Consider the following 18,792-nt stretch of genomic DNA (forward strand, 5'->3'; position numbering starts at 1 on the left):
TTGAACATTTTTCCTTTGTGACCCAGGAGCTAACTGTGCATCCAGAACTGCTGGTTCACACCACAGAGAGAACCTAATATTATAGACCAGTGGTCTCAAAACTGCAGCCTAGGGTCAGATGTGGCCCCTTGCTTGCTTTTATGTAGCCCTTGGGGCAATTTTTCACTCACTGACACCAATGAAGGGCACAATTCCTACCAATTACATCAACAATGGGCACAGTTCCTTCCAATGACACCAACAATGGGGCCCAATGACACCAATTATGAGGCACAATTCCCTCCAATGACGGGGCACAGTTCCTTCCAATGTCAACAATGATGGGACACAACACCTCCCAATAACACCAATGATGGGGGATTGTTTCCTCCCACTAATGCTGGGACATTTTGTACTCCCAATGGCCACAGTCCGGCCCCCCTAAAAACTGAAGGACAGTAACCTGGCCCTTTGTTTAAAATGTTTGAAGAGCCCTGCTATAGACCCAAGTATTCCAAACTGCATATTGCTGTTTCTTGTTAGTTAGCCACCATCAGTGCATCATCAGTATGGAAACCAGAATTCTGTGGAGGCTTGGGGGTTGGGGCAATGAGAAAGTTTAACCAGATTATGGTGAAGTGGGTGAAGGAAACAAACTGAGGCCAACTTGGATGTAGACGCATAAAGGAATGGTCTGTATGGCTCTACCCACTTTCTTTAAATCAGGCATTAACCCCCTTATTTTATGAATATTAAATCCAGCTGTCTTCTAGTCAGTTATTTAACATCCCTGGGTCCTTCCTGTTCTGCTTTGGCATCAGCATTTGGCAGCAATGGTGTCATGATGAGCTGGAGGCCCTTATGAGCATTGGTTTCCTTTGCTGTAAACTAGCACCAGGTTGTGGTCCTCAGGATTGCTCCACCAAGGGAAGGCTGTAATGGGGAGGCTACAATGCAGAGACAGTTCACAGGGTGTCAGGACACAAAAGATGCCAGATCTGGGCAGGGGTCTAGTTAAGCAGCAAGTGAGATAGTAGTCAGGTCAGTCAGAGGTCTTGGTGGGCAGCAAGTAAGAAGGTAGTGAGGTCCAAGCAGGGGTCTTGGTGGACTGTAAGCAAGAGAGTAGTCAGGTCATTCTGGGTCAGCAACAAACAGGCAGCTGGCAAGTAAGTAAGCTTTAGCTCTCAGGTAGCTGGCGATAAGACACAGTATCGGCCACTTCAAAGTCTGGTGCTAAACTAATCATCTAGTCAGAGGACAGGCCCAACATAATTTCTGGGAACTGTGGAAGTCCTAGGAATCCTGGAAGACCTGGCATTGATCCTGTGCGTACTGGAGGTACTGGGAATCCAGGTAATCCTGGAAAACACAGCAGGGAAACTGTGAATAACAGAGGTTCTAGGAATCCTGGAAATCCTGAAAGACCCACCAGGTTTACTAGTGACTGCAGGTTTCTTTTAAATAGAACAAATGTTTTGTATTTTTTTTTCTATTGATTTATTATATTCACTATTAAAAATAATCAACATTTTATTTTTATTTTAATATTTATTTTTTATTCTGGTAGATATGAATTATTTCATGACCATTGTTTAACAGATGTACCATCCTTCCATCACTGCCGAACCAGCCCCATACTCCAAACCCCTTACCATTACCCATTAAACGAGACCACACCAAGTTGGATTAGATATTTACTATAGCAGCCTCTTTTTTTAACAAATTAAATTTAAATTAACATAACCGTAAAACATCTATTACCAAAAAACCCATCAGTCAATACTAGCGTTGGTCTTTGCAGGAACCCCAAAATACCATATGTTTAATACTGCACTGCGGTACCTTTCAAATATGATAATAGGCCTCTAGCCGAAATGCTGGCTTGGAGACAACCCCACTGACCGCAGTGCACCCTTTAACCAACTTCCAGCTAAACCACCGCTGTGGTGACACTAGGAAGGGGCCAGCTCCTTTTATTGACTCTGTCCCCTCCTCCCCCCAGGCTCTCCCAATCGAGTGAGCCCTCTTATTTTTAATGTACCCTGTTTCCCCAGTCATGCCAGCCCCCCGCTATTTTTTTTTAATTTATTTTTTTTTTGCTCCGGGCTTCTCTTAAATATCATATTCATCTAGAGATCTGTTGATTTAATGGTTTGTGCAGTTATTTTCTGTACACAGAGTGTGTCATTTGGTTCCCTGCTGTTCATCTTTATTCATAATACACACACAGCTGCACAAGTCAGAGTACAAAATCCCCCCTTTCTGCCTACAGTTCCATATGCTCTGTATGGAGTTTCAGTTAGAGAGAGACAGTCTACAAGTGGGCAGCTACTGCTAAGAGGTCTATTTAAAAAATAAAAAAATTCTCTCTGACCACAGTTAGAAAAGCGCCATGTTCCAAATATTTAGTTCTAAAATTATGATTTTACATAAACAAATAAAGATCCATTTATTAAATAAAGTGAACCAAAAAGCACTGTTCCGTATTCAGATCATTTCAGCTGCATCTTAATAAGGAAGACAAAACTTGTAGACCATTCCCGGGAAAATGCTTAGTATTAAAGATTGCTTAATATCTATAAAAATCCTACCACTAATTTCATTACATTTCCCCGAAGCCATCCACTAAGACATACAGTAGATGCTTGAAATTAATAGCCAATGGACATTTCATAAGAGAGGAGACTTGTCATGTACGGGGTTTGCATCTCAGAAATGTATGTCAGCTGGGATGCATCAATTATTATAATTTTCTTTTCACATTATCTTAGTTTATTTCCTAGTAGATCCCCATATGGTTTAATACACTTCTGTCTGCATTATGTTACTGGGCTACTAAAAAACAAATAGGAAATAGAAGTTAACAAGCTGGGGTGAGTTAAATATACTAGAACTGTTGTGCAAAAATCTGACATTCTAGATTACTTTCATAGGAACCATATTTATACCGCGGGGAACGGAGTAGGGGATTTGTAAAAGCTATGAAAGATTAAGGATGATTACTTGTCTTATAAGGCTTGGCTCATAAGTACCATAACTCATATATTCCTTTAACAGACCCTTTTATTATGATAGTGTAATTCTGTAAACTCTTTTATTGAGCTTTCATCTACCAGATGAAGGTTAAAATCAGATTTAACCAGCGTACACACGATCAGACTTTCGGACGTGAAATGTTCGATGACAGGCTGTTGGCAGTAAATCCGACCGTGTGTACGCTCCATCGCACAATTGTTGTCGGACTTTCCGCCAACAAATGTTGGATGGCAGGTTTTCAAATTTTCCGCGGACAAATGTCTGTTGTAGATTTTCCGATTGTGTGTACACAAGTCCATCGGACAAAAGTCCAAAGTACAAACGCGCATGCTCGGAAGCAAGTACGAGCCAGAAGCGGTCGGTCTTGTAAACTAGCGTTCATAATGGAAGATTAACATTCCTGACGTGGCAAATTATGAAATGTCCAAATGCAGCGCACAATTCTCTTCTTCTTTAATGGGATAATAATGAAGCTGCTTTGCTGGTGATACCGATGGAGTTATTGCAAACAAATTTTTCAAAGGCTTTTTTTTTCTAGTGATATCAAGAATTTTATTTATTTTTTTTTATTTGGGCACGTTACCACAACACCATGTCAGCGCAGTGGTGTAGTGGTTAGCACTTTCACCTAGCAGCAATAGGGTCGCTGGTTCAAATCCCGATCACAACACCATCTGCCTGGAGTTTGCATGTTCTCCCTGTGCCTGTGCGGGTTTCCTCCGGGTACTCCGGTTTCCTCCCACACTCCAAAGACATGCTGGTAGGTTAATTAGATCCTGTCAATAAATTGGCCAAATATGTGTATGTTGTATGTGTATGTGTTTGTAAGCGTGTCAGGACCCCATGGGGCAAAGGACCGCGCTATACTGCAGATGGACACCGGCAACAAAAAGCGCCCTGAGGCGATTCAGTTCGCATAGGTAGCGCTATACAAGTCACTCATTCATTCACTATTATCCCGTAGTTTTTAAGATCAAAGATACAACTATGTTGGTGTCCCTTGTTAATTTTACATTGTATTTTTTAAAATGTAACTGCCTACTCCCAAAATGTCATTTGAAGTAAAACACATAGCCAAGTATTATTCTACACAATTTTTTTTATTGTGCATTAAAAAAAGAAAACAAATAAAATTAGACATGTTATCTGCCAACAGAACTTAACCAAAAAGTGCATTCTATGCATCCAAAAATATAGAAAATATACCAAATCAAATTATTATTATTCAATCAAAAAAAATAACGTCAAAGCAATAGCTCCAAGGCCAATAATAAATAACACGTTATCTCCTCCGATTCCGCAACATGGCTGGTTGACGAACGGCCGTTCAGAAATGAACTGAAAAGCATGAAATGAAAAGTATGAAATGAAAAGCACGAAATGAAAAGTGCGAAATGAAAAGCCCGAAAAGAAAAGCGCGAATCAACACTCACCAAACTTCTAACACGTAATTAGCAGAAGGAGCCCAAAGGGTGGCGCTAAAGAGCTAAAAAACACGTAGTACGTCTAGTACTACGTTCGTAATTGTTGGCTGACAATTGTGTGGCCGTGTGTATGCAAGACAAGTTTGGGCCAACACCCTTCGGACAAAATTCCACGGTTTTGTTGGCCAAGGTACACGGTACACGGTTTTGTGTACGAGGATTTACAGTGGAGGTAGCTGCCTTGTAAGCTTATGAGTGGAAAAGGAAGGTTTTTAAGTGGAGCCAAACTTGCTTTGGGTCCCTAGGGCCATTGCTCTGTGCCAGGGATGGGCAATTCATTTTCCTAAGAGGTCACATGAGACATTGGGACTGTTGTGGAGGACTGAACTTAATTCTGCTCAATATTATTTTGGACCTGGGAAGGTCTATAACTTCCTAAACATGCAGAAAACGAACATCTGGCACTAGGAATAATAGGTACGGGTGCTCAAATAATAGGTCTCTTTCAGATGGGTGGCCTAGAGGTGATATAAACAGGTGGCTAAGCAGCGCCCCCCCCCCCGAACTGTAAAATAACAGCCAGACCGGGCTCTCAAGCTTGCCTGTTGAAATCAGTGGAGCCGTGCCACAACCGCATGCAAAGCACGCATTTGTATAGTGCAGCATTATAGGGTTAAAAAATAGGCAGTGAGGAGGCGATAAAACACCTCCTCACTGCCTGTCAAATGCCCTCTGAAAAGCACTGTGACTGGAAGGAAAGAAAGGGTTGGGATTCTGCCGATCCCAACCTAGAGTGAAGAACAGGTGCATGGCTCCGGGGGTTTGCAGCATGCAGGAGCTAACAAAGGAAGAACTTGGCCGGGTAGCAGAGCGTTTGGAGAGAGTTGCAACGTCTTCTAGCCAACACTCTCCCATCAGACCCAAGCCTCTCCGCTCTACCGCATGTAGCTCTGGTTAAGGTGGGTCCTCTGTTGCTTGCCAGCCTCAACCTTCTCAAAGACCTCAGCCCCTCTGACACACCAGGCTGAGTATACAAAAACAGAGAAATCAGCGACCGTGACATTGGTACCCAGCTATTATGTTATTTCATAGAATGCAAACACCGGAACCAATTGGTAAAACAAACTAAATATATTGTCATAAAATAAAATATGTAACAGCAGACAGAGGTAAGGGGTGAAATGAACAATAATGGTATTAATACACCTAAAATACAGGACAATTGCGAGTAACAGGGCCCAGGTTTTACCAAACAGCTTAAACTGTAACTAGCGCAGGGGTCTCCAAACTACGGCCCTCCAGTTGTTCAGGAACCACAATTCCCATCATGCCTAGTCATGTCTGTGAATGTCAGAGTCTTACAATGCCTCATGGGACGCGTAGTTCCACGACGGGAACTACGCGTCCCTGTGAGGAGGGCCGTAGTTTGGAGATCGATCCCTGATCTAGAGTATCATAAGGGCAGCCAGAATTGGATAGTGGGCTACACTGCCTTAAGACCCCTGGCGGTATTCCCGGGTGTGGCTCGGGGTGTCCCAGAGCCAGAATCGGGATTGCATCGCAGGATCCTTGTAGTGTCTCCCCGCTGTGATCTGCAAGCCGCCGTGTCTCGCTCGAATCACAGTGCCGAGCTCCGTTCCCTGCCAGCGTTGCGACGCACGGGGACGGAGTTCCGCGCCAGATTCAAAAAGTAAAACACACAGTACAGATACAGTATACTGTAATATTACAGATTACAGTACTGTATGAAATAATTACACATCCCCTTTGTCCCTAGTGGTCTGTCCAGTGTCCTGCATGCAGTTTTATATTATAAATACTATTCTTTCTGCCTGGAAACTTGAGATTGTCCATAGCAACCAAAAAGTGTCCCTTTACATCAAAAGTGGCTTTAGACCAGCTAGAAAACAGCGATAATAAGTTAGAATCACTTGTAGAATTGAGTGATAGTGATTTGTGGGGAAATTCATCATCAAACACTAAAAGTATAGATAGCGACAATTCTGCAACTGAGCAAATTTCAGTGTTTTTGATTTGATTACATTATTGAATAATTTTTATTATTATTATTATATTATTATTTGTTATATTTATTTATAGTTATTTTTTATAATATAATTCTTGATTTCGTTTTTCAAACTTTATCATACCCGGGATGTCTACTAGACTCTTGTTTGGACAGATTTAAGTGAATTATTCCTAAGAATTACAGGCCTATAGTATAAAACGCCAAATTTCTGTGCAAAATAATTCTAAAATCTGAAATAATCATACCGCCAGGGAGGTTAAGACCCCTTTCACACTGGGGCGTTTTTCAGGCGCTTTAGCGTTAAAAAAAGCGCCTGTAAATCGCCTGAAAGAAGCCTCATCTGCAATCCCAATGTGAAAGCCCCGAGTGCTTTCACACTGGGGCGCTGCACTGGCAGGGCATCAAAAAAAGTCCTGCAAGCAGCTTCTTTGCAGCTGATCTATATAGTTGTATAGAAAATGCACTACTTATTTATCAAAAAAGGGTTTCCCAGTGCTAAACTTTTCATCCAATTTCTAAATTGCTGTATTTGTAAAATGCAAAAGCCAGTATAAAGGAAAAGAAGTAGTTCAAAAGCACACTCCTGGGTTTAACCAATCATTTGTTTTGTACACTACTCCTTTAAGGGGGGCATGGCAGGGGGTGTGTCCAATGCCTACATAGGTTTGCTAATAGGTGTCCCTCCTTCCCATCTCAGAAAGTTGGAGGTATGCCAGCCTGTGCACTAGTTCGCTTATGACCACCCCAACAAAGCGAAGCAAACGCATTTATGTCAAATCTTACCAAAAAAGAAATATAATGGCCATGGCCAGGGCCGTCTTTAACCACTTCAATACCGGACATTTTCACCCCCTTCCTGCCCAGGCCAATTTTCAGTGCTGTCGCATTTTGAATGACAATTGCACAGTCATGCAACACTGCACCCAAACGAAATTTGTATCTTTTTTTTCCCCCCAAAAATAGAGCTTTCTTTTGGTGGTATTTCATCACCTTTGTGGTTTTTATTTTTTGTGCTATAAACAAAAGAAGAGTGACAAGTTTGAAAAAAACACAATATTTTTTACTTTTTGCTATAATAAATATCCTAAATTTAAAAAAAAAAATGTCCTCAGTTTAGGCCGATATATAATGTTCTACTTATCTTTGGTAAAAAAAATCGCAATAAGCGTGTATTGATTGGTTTGTGTAAAAGTTATAGCGTCTACAAAATAGGGGATAGATTTATGGCATTTTTGTTTTTAAATTTTTTTTACTAGTAATGGCGGCGATCTGCGATTTTTATCGTGACTGTGACATTGCGGCGGACACATCGGACACTTTGACACTATTTTGGGACCATTCACATTTATACAGCAATCAGTGCTATAAAAATGCACTGATTACTGAAGAAATGTCACTGGCAGGTAAGAGATTAACACTAGGGGGTGATCAAGGGGTTAAATGCGTTATCTAGGGAGTGATTCTAACTGTGGGGGGAAGGCACTCACAAGGGGAAGAGACCGATCAGTGTTCCTCTGTACTGGGAACACACAATCGGTCTCCTCTCCCCTGACAGGACGTGGATCTGTGTGTTTGCACACACAGATCCACGTCCTGGCTCTGTTACCGGCAATCGCAGGTGCCCGGCGGACATCGCGGCCGCCGAGCACACGCACCGGCTCCCGAGTGACGCGCCGGTGCGCGAGCACCCCCTAGATGGCCGGGAAGCCCAGGACGTCATATGACGCCCGCCCAGGATGGGAAATCCCTCCTGAAGACGTCATATTACTATGGGCAGGGTATGAATTGGTTAACACAGGGCAAAAGGGGCAGCTGCCCCGGGCCCAGTCATTGTTGTGGGACCCAAAGCAGCTGCCCCTTGAGCCTGCACTGCCCACAAATAGCTGATAAGTGGATTCGGTAGGGCCCTAGAAAATGTTTGCCCAGGGTCCAATCAATATTAAAGATGGCCCTGGGCAAGGCCAACTTAACTCCCAATAAAAAAAGGGAAAATTATCCTTTTGCATGATTTCATTTTCTTCGAGGTGACAGCATGTTCAGGAGATCCAATTTGTCAGTCTCCCACAGACAGTTCTATAGGGCAGAGTTCAGTAGGCCCCAGATCTCAATGTCACAACGGAGCCGACTTTGGTAAGTTGTCGTCTTTTTTGGGTTGATATGTGCTTACTCCTTTTTCTTTGCACAGCTTTATTGGATAAGCCTCCTAAGATATGTAACAGTCGATGGGAGTGATGATTGGATGACATTGGCTTTGGTTGTGTTCCAGGGGTCGGTCCCGGGTGGCATTTGGAGTACATAGATGTAAGAGACGAGTTGATGAACAAGACGTTCCGCTTCCAGTGCGATCGCTGGCTGGCTAAGAACCGCGATGACAAGCAGATCATCAGAGAGCTCGCCTGTGCCAACAACGACATCCTGGACCTCAAGGAGCGCACGTGTAAGTTGAGCGATTGTTTTTATCATGGCATTCTGTAAAGTTTTTTTTTTTTCCTTATGCATGTTGTTTGATGCACGAGACACAGTGGGGTTGGTTTACTAAAGACAAATAGACTGTGCACTTTGGAGGTACGGTTACACTCATTTTCTCCAGAGCTTAATAAATGCGGTGAAGCTCTGCTAAATTTTCACTATCCAATCATGTACACGCAAAATGCAATTTTTTACAATTTTCCTTGCACCCGATTGGATATTCTGTACAAAGTGAAGCTTCACCACATTCGCTAAGCTCTGGGAAACATGAGCGTAATTGCACTTCCAAAGTGCACAGTCGATTTGCCTTTAGTAAATCAACCCCCAAGTACCTCAATATGGGGGTTTAAAATACGACAACAGGGGGATCAACATAAATGATCCAAGTCATTAAAGTTAACTGAATATTTGGTTTAAATCAGCTAAATACATTTCAGGTCCATTTAACTGCGTCCCGACCGCACTATAGCCAAAAGAAGGCTACAACGCGGCTCTCAAAGTTCTGGGAGGACGTCCATGGACCTCCTGTGACCGCTGTGTCACAGATCACAGTAAAAGGGCCAATCACAGCAGCCTTTTACCATATGATCAGCCGTGTCCAATCACACCTGGTCACATGGTAAAGGACTTGCCAGTTATTGGCATTCCTTTCCTCACACGCTGTCTCTGTGTGAGAAAAGGAGAGCCGATAACCAGCAAGTCTGACAAGGCGCAGTGAGTACATTGTTTACACGGATAATCGGGGCACTGATCTTCAGTAGCCCATCAGTTCAGCTTATCAGTGCAGCCTATCAGTGCTCATCAGTGCAGGTTATCAGTGCCACCTATCAGTGCAGCTTATCAGTGCCCATCAGTGCAACCTCATCAGTGCCCATCAGTGCAGCCTCATCAGTACAGCCTCATCAGTGCCCATCAGTGCAGCCTCATCAGTGCCCATCAGTGCAGCCTCATCAGTGCCCATCAGTGCAACCTCATCAGTGCACATCAGTGCAGCCTCATCAGTACAGCCCAGTGTTGCCAACCGCCCGTATTTTTACGGGCAGCCCGTAAAAACAGGGCATTTTTTTACCGCCCGTAATTGTCCGTAGCACGGGAAAAGTGCCAGTAAAAATGGCTGTGACCAGCTCAGCTTGGAACTGCGCATGCGCAATTCCCGGAGATGCCCGAGAGCCAGCTGCCGAGACAATCCGATCTGCACCTCGGAGAATTGCTCCGCCCACTACCGCCTCTCAGCCAATCAGCATCACTGTAACCAGCCCTCCTCCTGCAGCCCGCCACATTTGACAAGAAGATGCGGCCAGCCGAAAGTGTGGCTGTGCTGTATTGAGGCGGGTGGGAGTCTGCTCTGCTCCCTGCACTTCATATTACCAGCCCAGGCAATGGCATCACCCTCGCTTGTTCTCCTGGCCACACTGTGACAGAGGAGAGGCACGGCTGTGGGCTGCATGTTCTAGAGAGCCTGCTTCTCCTCTGTCAGGACCGGAGCAGCTGTGAGTCTGTGTCTGTGACAAGCAGTGAGCCAGAGCAGGCTCTCTGTGATGTCCTCCCCCCGCCCCTCCTCCCCCTTCTCCGGTCAGCAGAACGAGCACGGAGATCAAGGACACACAGACAGGGCTGTGTGCATTCTTCCTCACCCTTCTACCAGCAGTGGGGGTGGTGATTTATAAAGCAGCAGCAGGATTTAGCAGTTTTCAGAGGGGGACACGGAGTTGCAGGTAATCATTGTGCAGTAACCCCTAGCAACCAAATGATGAGCAGTAATGTATGGTAACCAAATAGTGCTGGGCAGTAATGTACAGTAACCAAATGGGCAGTAATGTACAGTAACCAAATGGGCAGTAATGTACAGTAACCGAATGGTGGAGAGTAATGTACAGTAACCGAATGCTGGAGAGTAATGTATAGTAACCGAATGGTGGGCAGTATTGTACAGTAACCGAATGGTGGACAGTAATGTACAGTAACCGAATGGTGGAGAGTAATGTATAGTAACCGAATGGTGGACAGTAATGTACAGTAACCGAATGGTGGAGAGTAATGTATAGTAACCGAATGGTGGACAGTAATGTACAGTAACCGAATGGTGGAGAGTAATGTATAGTAACCGAATGGTGGACAGTAATGTACAGTAACCGAATGCTGGAGAGTAATGTATAGTAACCGAATGGTGGACAGTAATGTACAGTAACCGAATGCTGGAGAGTAATGTATAGTAACCGAATGGTGGAGAGTAATGTATAGTAACCGAATGGTGGACAGTAATGTACAGTAACCGAATGCTGGAGAGTAATGTATAGTAACCGAATGGTGGAGAGTAATGTATAGTAACCGAATGGTGGACAGTAATGTATAGTAACCGAATGCTGGAGAGTAATGTATAGTAACCGAATGGTGGGCAGTATTGTACAGTAACCGAATGGTGGGCAGTATTGTACAGTAACCGAATGGTGGACAGTAATGTACAGTAACCGAATGGTGGAGAGTAATGTATAGTAACCGAATGGTGGACAGTAATGTACAGTAACCGAATGGTGGAGAGTAATGTATAGTAACCGAATGGTGGACAGTAATGTACAGTAACCGAATGCTGGAGAGTAATGTATAGTAACCGAATGGTGGACAGTAATGTACAGTAACCGAATGGTGGGCAGTAATGTACAGTAACCGAATGGTGGACAGTAATGTACAGTAACCGAATGGTGGAGAGTAATGTATAGTAACCGAATGGTGGACAGTAATGTACAGTAACCGAATGCTGGAGAGTAATGTATAGTAACCGAATGGTGGACAGTAATGTACAGTAACCGAATGGTGGGCAGTATTGTACAGTAACCGAATGCTGGAGAGTAATGTATAGTAACCGAATGGTGGACAGTAATGTACAGTAACCGAATGGTGGACAGTAATGTACAGTAACCGAATGCTGGAGAGTAATGTATAGTAACCGAATGGTGGACAGTAATGTACAGTAACCGAATGGTGGGCAGTATTGTACAGTAACCGAATGGTGGGCAGTATTGTACAGTAACCGAATGGTGGACAGTAATGTACAGTAACCGAATGGTGGAGAGTAATGTATAGTAACCGAATGGTGGACAGTAATGTACAGTAACCGAATGGTGGAGAGTAATGTATAGTAACCGAATGGTGGACAGTAATGTACAGTAACCGAATGCTGGAGAGTAATGTATAGTAACCGAATGGTGGACAGTAATGTACAGTAACCGAATGGTGGGCAGTATTGTACAGTAACCGAATGGTGGGCAGTATTGTACAGTAACCGAATGGTGGACAGTAATGTACAGTAACCGAATGGTGGAGAGTAATGTACAGTAACCGAATGCTGGAGAGTAATGTATAGTAACCGAATGGTGGACAGTAATGTACAGTAACCGAATGGTGGGCAGTATTGTACAGTAACCGAATGGTGGGCAGTATTGTACAGTAACTGAATGGTGGGCAGTATTGTACAGTAACCAAATGCTGGAGAGTAATGTACAGTAACCGAATGGTGGACAGTAATGTACAGTAACCGAATGCTGGAGAGTAATGTACAGTAACTGAATGTGGGAGCATTCTCTCTCTCTCTCGTTCTCTTTGGGGACAAAAATTAAGGGGAAATCTCTCCAGTTTGACATAGCTGACAAAATACTGATGGGTTACAATAATCCGCCTTTACGATACTCAAAATAAGAAATATGTTTTTCGACCTAATATCTACCTTAAATCACATTGCTAATTGCACATGTAACTTGTTTGTTGCCTAAACACTGAAATTCCCACTTAAAACTGTAATTTTTTACACTTTTGGAAGTGCCAGTAAAAACGTGGCGGTGCCAGTAAATTTTAGGTGTTGTGCCAGTAAATTTCAATCTGGTAGGTTGGCAACACTGGTACAGCCTCATCAGTGCCCATCAGTGTAGCCTCATCAGTGCCTATCAGTGCAGCCTCATCAGTGCCCATCAGTACAGCCTCATTAGCGCACATCAGTGCAACCTCATCAGTGCCCATTAGTGCAGCCTCATCAGTGTCCATCAGTGTAGCCTCATCAGTGCCTATCAGTGCAGCCTTATCAGTGCCCATCAGTACAGCCTCATTAGCGTACATCAGTGCAACCTCATCAGTGCAGCCTCATCAGTGCCCATCAGTGCAGTCTCATCAGTGCACATCAGTGCAACCTCATCAGTGCCCTTCAGTGCAGTCTCATCAGTTCCCATCAGTGCAGCTTCATCAGTGCCCATCAGTGCAGCCTCATTAGTGCCTCATCAGTGCAACCTCATCAGTGCCCATCAGTGCAGCCTCATTAGTGCCCATGAGTGCAGCCTCATCAGTGCACATTGGTAAAGAAAAAAAATTACTCATTTGCAAAATTTTATAACAGAAATTAAGAAAAAAATTTTTTCTTTTTAATTTTCTTTTTTATTTGTTTAGCAACAAATAAAAAACCAAGTGGTGATTAAATGACACCAAAAGAAAGCTCTATCTGTCTCAAAAAAAAAAAAAGATAAAAATTTCAATTGGGTACAGTGTTGCATGATCACGCAATTGTCATTCACAGTGTGACAGCGCTGAAATCTGAAAATTGGCCTTTGCAGGAATGGGGTAACATTGCCCCGTTTTGAAGTGGTTAAACAAAACTCCTAGGGCCCATTCACAATAGGAACTGCATGTGAATCGCACAGGAACGTTGTGAAATTCCTGTGCGATTCACATGCCGTCCTGAGCAGTGCGATTTCAGCTCATTCATTTTGAAATTCTGGAATCGCACCGCACCAAAAGTACGTCATGCACTACTTTTTTAAATGCACGGCAACCGGATTACGTGGTACTTTTGTACCATGTGATCGGGTGGGGGCAAGCGCACTGCATTTGGGGGTGTCGTTAACTTTGCGATTGGAATGCGGTACAGGAAGCCACTTTCCCGCACTACATTCTAGTATGAACGGCCCTTACAGTTTGTTTCTTTCGAGTAGAAAAGCCTGCCGCCTGTCAGAATGCTAGGGAGAAGGGCCCCTTTTTCTCTGTGTGGAAGCAGTGGTTTCTCTGCAGAGGTGCAGCACTGCCACTGCTGAGGTAAGCCTATAGCTCTCTAATCAGCAAAGCTCATGCTCTCTCTGTTTGGAGACCTCTAGTTGTTGTAAAGCGCTGCACATACTGTTGTCTTTAAATAAATCCTTTATAATAAAAATTGGAGACCCCTAAATCAACAGAGGTGTGTTGGACCTCTGAAAATTAACCACTGCTTCAACACAGAGAGCAAGAGTCCTTTGCTGCAGTGTGCTGGCAGGAGACAGGCTTTTCTACACAGGTTGTGGCTCTTTTTTATTTTCTGTCCTGGTGACACAAAAGGAACTGAGTAAACATGTGCAGAACGAAAACATTAGTTTTGTTTCGATTCGTTATTTACATAAATTCGTTTAGTCAAATTTGTTTCATTCATTTAACTCGTTTTCGGAATTCGTTTTGTTTATTCGTTTTCGTATCGATTCAAATTTTTCGAATTCGGACCGATTCAAAAAGTTTTCAAATCAATTTCGAATAGTTTTCCAATTATAAAAAAATGTTGAACCTTAAAAGTTTTCGAATCCGAATAGTTTTCCTATTTCCAAAAAAAAAAAATAGAATAGAAAATAAAGGAATAGAATAGAATTATTTTTTTTCTCTATTCTATTCCTTTATTATTCTCTTTGGAAATTGGAAAACGAATCGAATTCGAATAGTTTTTGAATTTGAAAACGAAGTTTTCAAAAATGAATAGCAATAAAAACCTAAACTGTAATATTGATACCGTGTAGAAATCCGTGAAAACGGACGCCTTCATATATGAGCTGGAAAATACAATATGATCAAAAAGGCTTTACACAGCCACCACCACATACAAATGTGTAACATTTTACATTTATGATATGTAAAACCTTTTATTGATTTTCAAGATTAATATTGCCTAAAAGTCACATATCAAAACCAGATTACAACCACCATATGCATAAACACATCTGCCCAGACCGGACATAGTAAAGTGAATAGTGGGCATAGTTATAGTGACTACCAGTGGCGTCGCTAGGGGGTGGCTTTTGGGGCTGTAGCCCCGAATCTGGGGCTCATAGCCTCCAGTCTCTGCAGGGGTCCCCAAGGGGAGGGAAGGCTCTCTGGGGACCCTGATGTAAGTTGGGGGCTCTCTGGGGACCCTGATTTAAGGGGGAGGCTCTCTTGGGACCCCAATTTAAGGGGGAGGCTCTCTTGGGACCCCGATTAAAGGGGGAGGCTCTCTTGGGACCCTGATTTAAGGGGGAGGCTCTCTCGGGACCCTAATGTAAGGGGGACTCTCTGGGGACCCTGATGCAAGGGGGAGGCTCTCTGGGGACCCTGATGTAAGGAGGTAAGGAGGGCTCTCTGGGGATATACATACACACACACACGTATATTATATACATGTGTATGCCTGCCCAAACGTATGACTTTCTTCACTACGCTGCTATGGGCTCTAGCCCCAGATCTTTTGTAGACCTAGCAACGCCCCTGGTGACTACCCTTTCGCTGTATCAATAAATATCTTCAATATTGGGACAGAAGAGTCCACAGATCCCATTTCACCATGTGTAAAAACAATTCTTCCTTGACAGAGCAAATCATCTTTGATGAGTCCAACCCAAGAATATGCTGTATATCCGTATGGATTTTTGGAGGGTACTTTCAAATGTATTATATTTTATAAATGTTCCGCGAAATCTGAGCTCATATGAAATAAACTCTTAAAGGAGAACTTTACTTTCATTTAAAAATATTGTTTTTTGCTATTTAATAACAATAAAAAATTTAAATAAATTTGCTATTTAATGTTAATAAAATGCCCATTCGCATTTTAATCTGAAGTGGATGCATTTTTCTAAAAATGTTTCAAAAAATCAATACAATATGGCAACCTGGAGGCATTCTGTGAACTGGCTCCATAGAGAGCCGGTCACAATCTCCTGTCATGCAAATTGGAGAAACCCGCATCCAATTTGCACTAGTGTGAACCCAGCCTAAAATCAGTCTGTATATGCAGTAAAGCATGCTTGTTATACTCACTGTGGAACCTAAGGGATTTATTCTCTGCATTGTATAAAAAGGCTGCTCGATCTTGTATGCACAGATCCTCCTCTTCTTCCACTGACACCAAAACATGTCTGGATAAGACAGAGCCTTTGTAGTCAGGCTGCACATGCTCAGTTTGGTGTGTTTTGCTAGAGAGTTTTTTCTTTCCTGGGAGAGTGCATGTAGTCAGCACAGGGCCAATCAGCACTCTCCAGACAGAGGGTCAGGAGCCCTGCAGCCTCATAGGACAGCTCAGTGCAGAATGAAAACTCCTCCTCCAAGCTTCACCAGTAACTGATAGAAATCACAAGACCGCTATATACTGCTGATGAGAAAAGGTATTTATCACCGTTGGTGTATGAAACACCCCCCAAAAATGTCATTTCCTGCTTGTGTAATTGGCTGGCCGAATTTCTCAGAGGTCTATAATATGATACAAGTATAAGTTTAGGCATCCCCTGCAATAGAAATTTCATGTTTGGTAAGATACTCCTTAAAGTGTTACTAAACTTAGGAGCCTGCATTCATATATCTGGTCTCCCACAGTACACAGAACATGGAAATGTAATTATTTTAATAAATCTAAACTGATAAATACCTTTTCTCATCAGCAGTATATAGCGGTCTTGTGATTTCTATCAGTTACTGGTGAAGCTTGGAGGAGGAGTTTTCCTTCTGCACTGAGCTGTCCTATGAGGCTGCAGGGCTCCTGACCCTCTGTCTGGAGAGTGCTGATTGGCCCTGTGCTGATCACATGCACTCTCCCAAGAAAAAAAAAAAACTCACTAGCAATACACACCGAACTGAGCATGTGCAGCCTGACTCCAAAGGCTCTGTTTTATCCGGACCAGTTTTGGAGACAGTGGAAGAAGAGGAGGATCTTTGCATATAAGATCAAGCAGCCTTTTTACACAATGCAGAGGATTAACCCCTTAGGTTCCACAGTGAGTATAACAAGCATGCTTTACTGAATATACAGATTGATTTTAGGGTGGGTACACACTAGTGCGAACTGGATGCGGGTTTCTCCGCATCCAGTTCGCATGACTATGGAGCCGGTTCACATATCTCCGGGTGGCTGCGGAGCGGATTGCACAGGGGTCCTGTGCATCTTTGGCTCAGTTTCAGTGCCAAATTCAGACAAAATTCGGCCCTGATTCGTCTCTCAAATGGAGAACAGGGACGCACCGGACCCCTGCTGCAAGCTGCATGCATCTTAGATGTGAACCCGGGCCTTACTGTTGTGGGTTTAGTAACACTTTAAGGCTTCACTATTTCTAAAGGGAATCACACACTGCAGCTTTTCTCATTAGAACACTGAAAGTGCATCAGGTGGTTATAATAAGCTAATACTTTGCCATTCAGAATCAATCTGGAAAAGATAACAGCAATTTCTTTAGAATAGATAAAAAAGGTAGGACTCTGCTAGAAAATGTGTTAAAATTATTTCAGGTACATCGATCACCCAAGAGGGATTGTTTTCTCTCACTTTGAGAGTGGTTTCAACCACTCAAGTCTAATGCTTTAAAGTAGTTATAAAGCCTCAAGTTTTTTTTTACCTTAAAATAGAACTATAGGCAAAACTTTTTTTTATCATTTTGGGTAGAGCAAGAGAGAGTTTGTCCCATAGCCAAACAGGAAGTTAGAGGAAATTCCTGAAAATTAAGGGAAATCCTTGGGGACCCCCAGGCCAGGACCCCCAGAACTAGTTTCCACTAAAAGATCTGTTACTTTTCTGGGGACAACCCAAAATGTGGGATTTTTCTTTCACTTTCAGTGATAATAGTAAACAGGACATATAGAGAGGGTAAATCTCCTTAACGGGGGCACAGACAGCAATAGAAACTGACAGGGGTTCTAATCCCTCTCCACTCTAACTAAAAAAAAAGTTTTGCCTTTAGTTATACTTTAATGCATTCTATGTAACCTGTATATGTAAAGCACTGCCAGCCCCTCTATTGTAGGCAGGCATAGCTCACTGTATCTGTCTTTTATAAAAACGAGCATTGTACCGTTTTAGAACGATCTTCAGGCTGCTCACATGACTCACGGCCGCTTTACATCGCCAATACATGGATACTGCAGGAGGGGCCGAGATCTCCATCTGACGTCAGTCGGGGAGATCACATGGCGCTCAACCCCTCCTGCGGTAGCCCTGGAAACCGTCCGAGAGTCACGTAACTGGCCTGAAGATCGCACTAAATCAGTATTTACAAGCCTTGTTTTTATAAAAGATTTATACAGTGTGCTATGCCTGCCTATAATACAGGGCTGGCAGTGACCATTTATACATTTTTATTTATACTAATAGCGCCGGGGGGGAGGGGGGGGGGCGGAGACAGAGACACAGATACAGAGCTGACAGGTGGCGGTGAGGGGGAGAGATGAGAGCAGAGCAGGGCTGCGGATGACGGAGGGACGTACGCTGACCACGGTGGTCAGGGCTCAGCAGCCCTGATTTTCATGGTCAGCGCACAGAGGGGGGATACAGGAAGTGGCAGGTTCAGGGAGGTTTTTTACAGTTTACAGCACCGTGCTGTGTAATCTGCTTTAAGGGACCAGGATCTCAATTTTTTTTTTTTTGGGGTCAACAAACACTTTAAGATAGAAAAAACCTTCTGTGTCACAGACACCACCCCCCATACTTACACTTACCTGAGCCACATCGCGATCCAGCGCTGTGCATGAGATCTGCGGCTCTCCTGGCCTTGTCCCTCCTCCCTGGGCAGATGGCTCCCGCTTCTGTCATTCAACTTCAGTGATGAGGAAAGGGGGGGC

The 18,792-nt window shown here is 43.4% G+C and overlaps 1 protein-coding gene across 2 annotated transcripts in view; it reads left to right on the forward strand.

Annotated features, from left to right (window-relative positions):
- LOXHD1 (lipoxygenase homology PLAT domains 1) overlaps nucleotides 1–18,792 on the forward strand; it is a 359,211-nt gene that overhangs the window by 327,147 nt on the left and 13,272 nt on the right. For both annotated transcript variants that reach the window (XM_073619032.1, XM_073619042.1), the window contains exon 44: nucleotides 8,735–8,905. In XM_073619032.1, the coding sequence (XP_073475133.1) occupies nucleotides 8,735–8,905 (171 nt within the window). The remainder of the gene's footprint in view (nucleotides 1–8,734; nucleotides 8,906–18,792) is intronic.

Source organism: Aquarana catesbeiana, linkage group LG01 (assembly GCF_042186555.1).
Source record: "Aquarana catesbeiana isolate 2022-GZ linkage group LG01, ASM4218655v1, whole genome shotgun sequence".
NCBI lineage: Eukaryota > Metazoa > Chordata > Amphibia > Anura > Ranidae > Aquarana > Aquarana catesbeiana.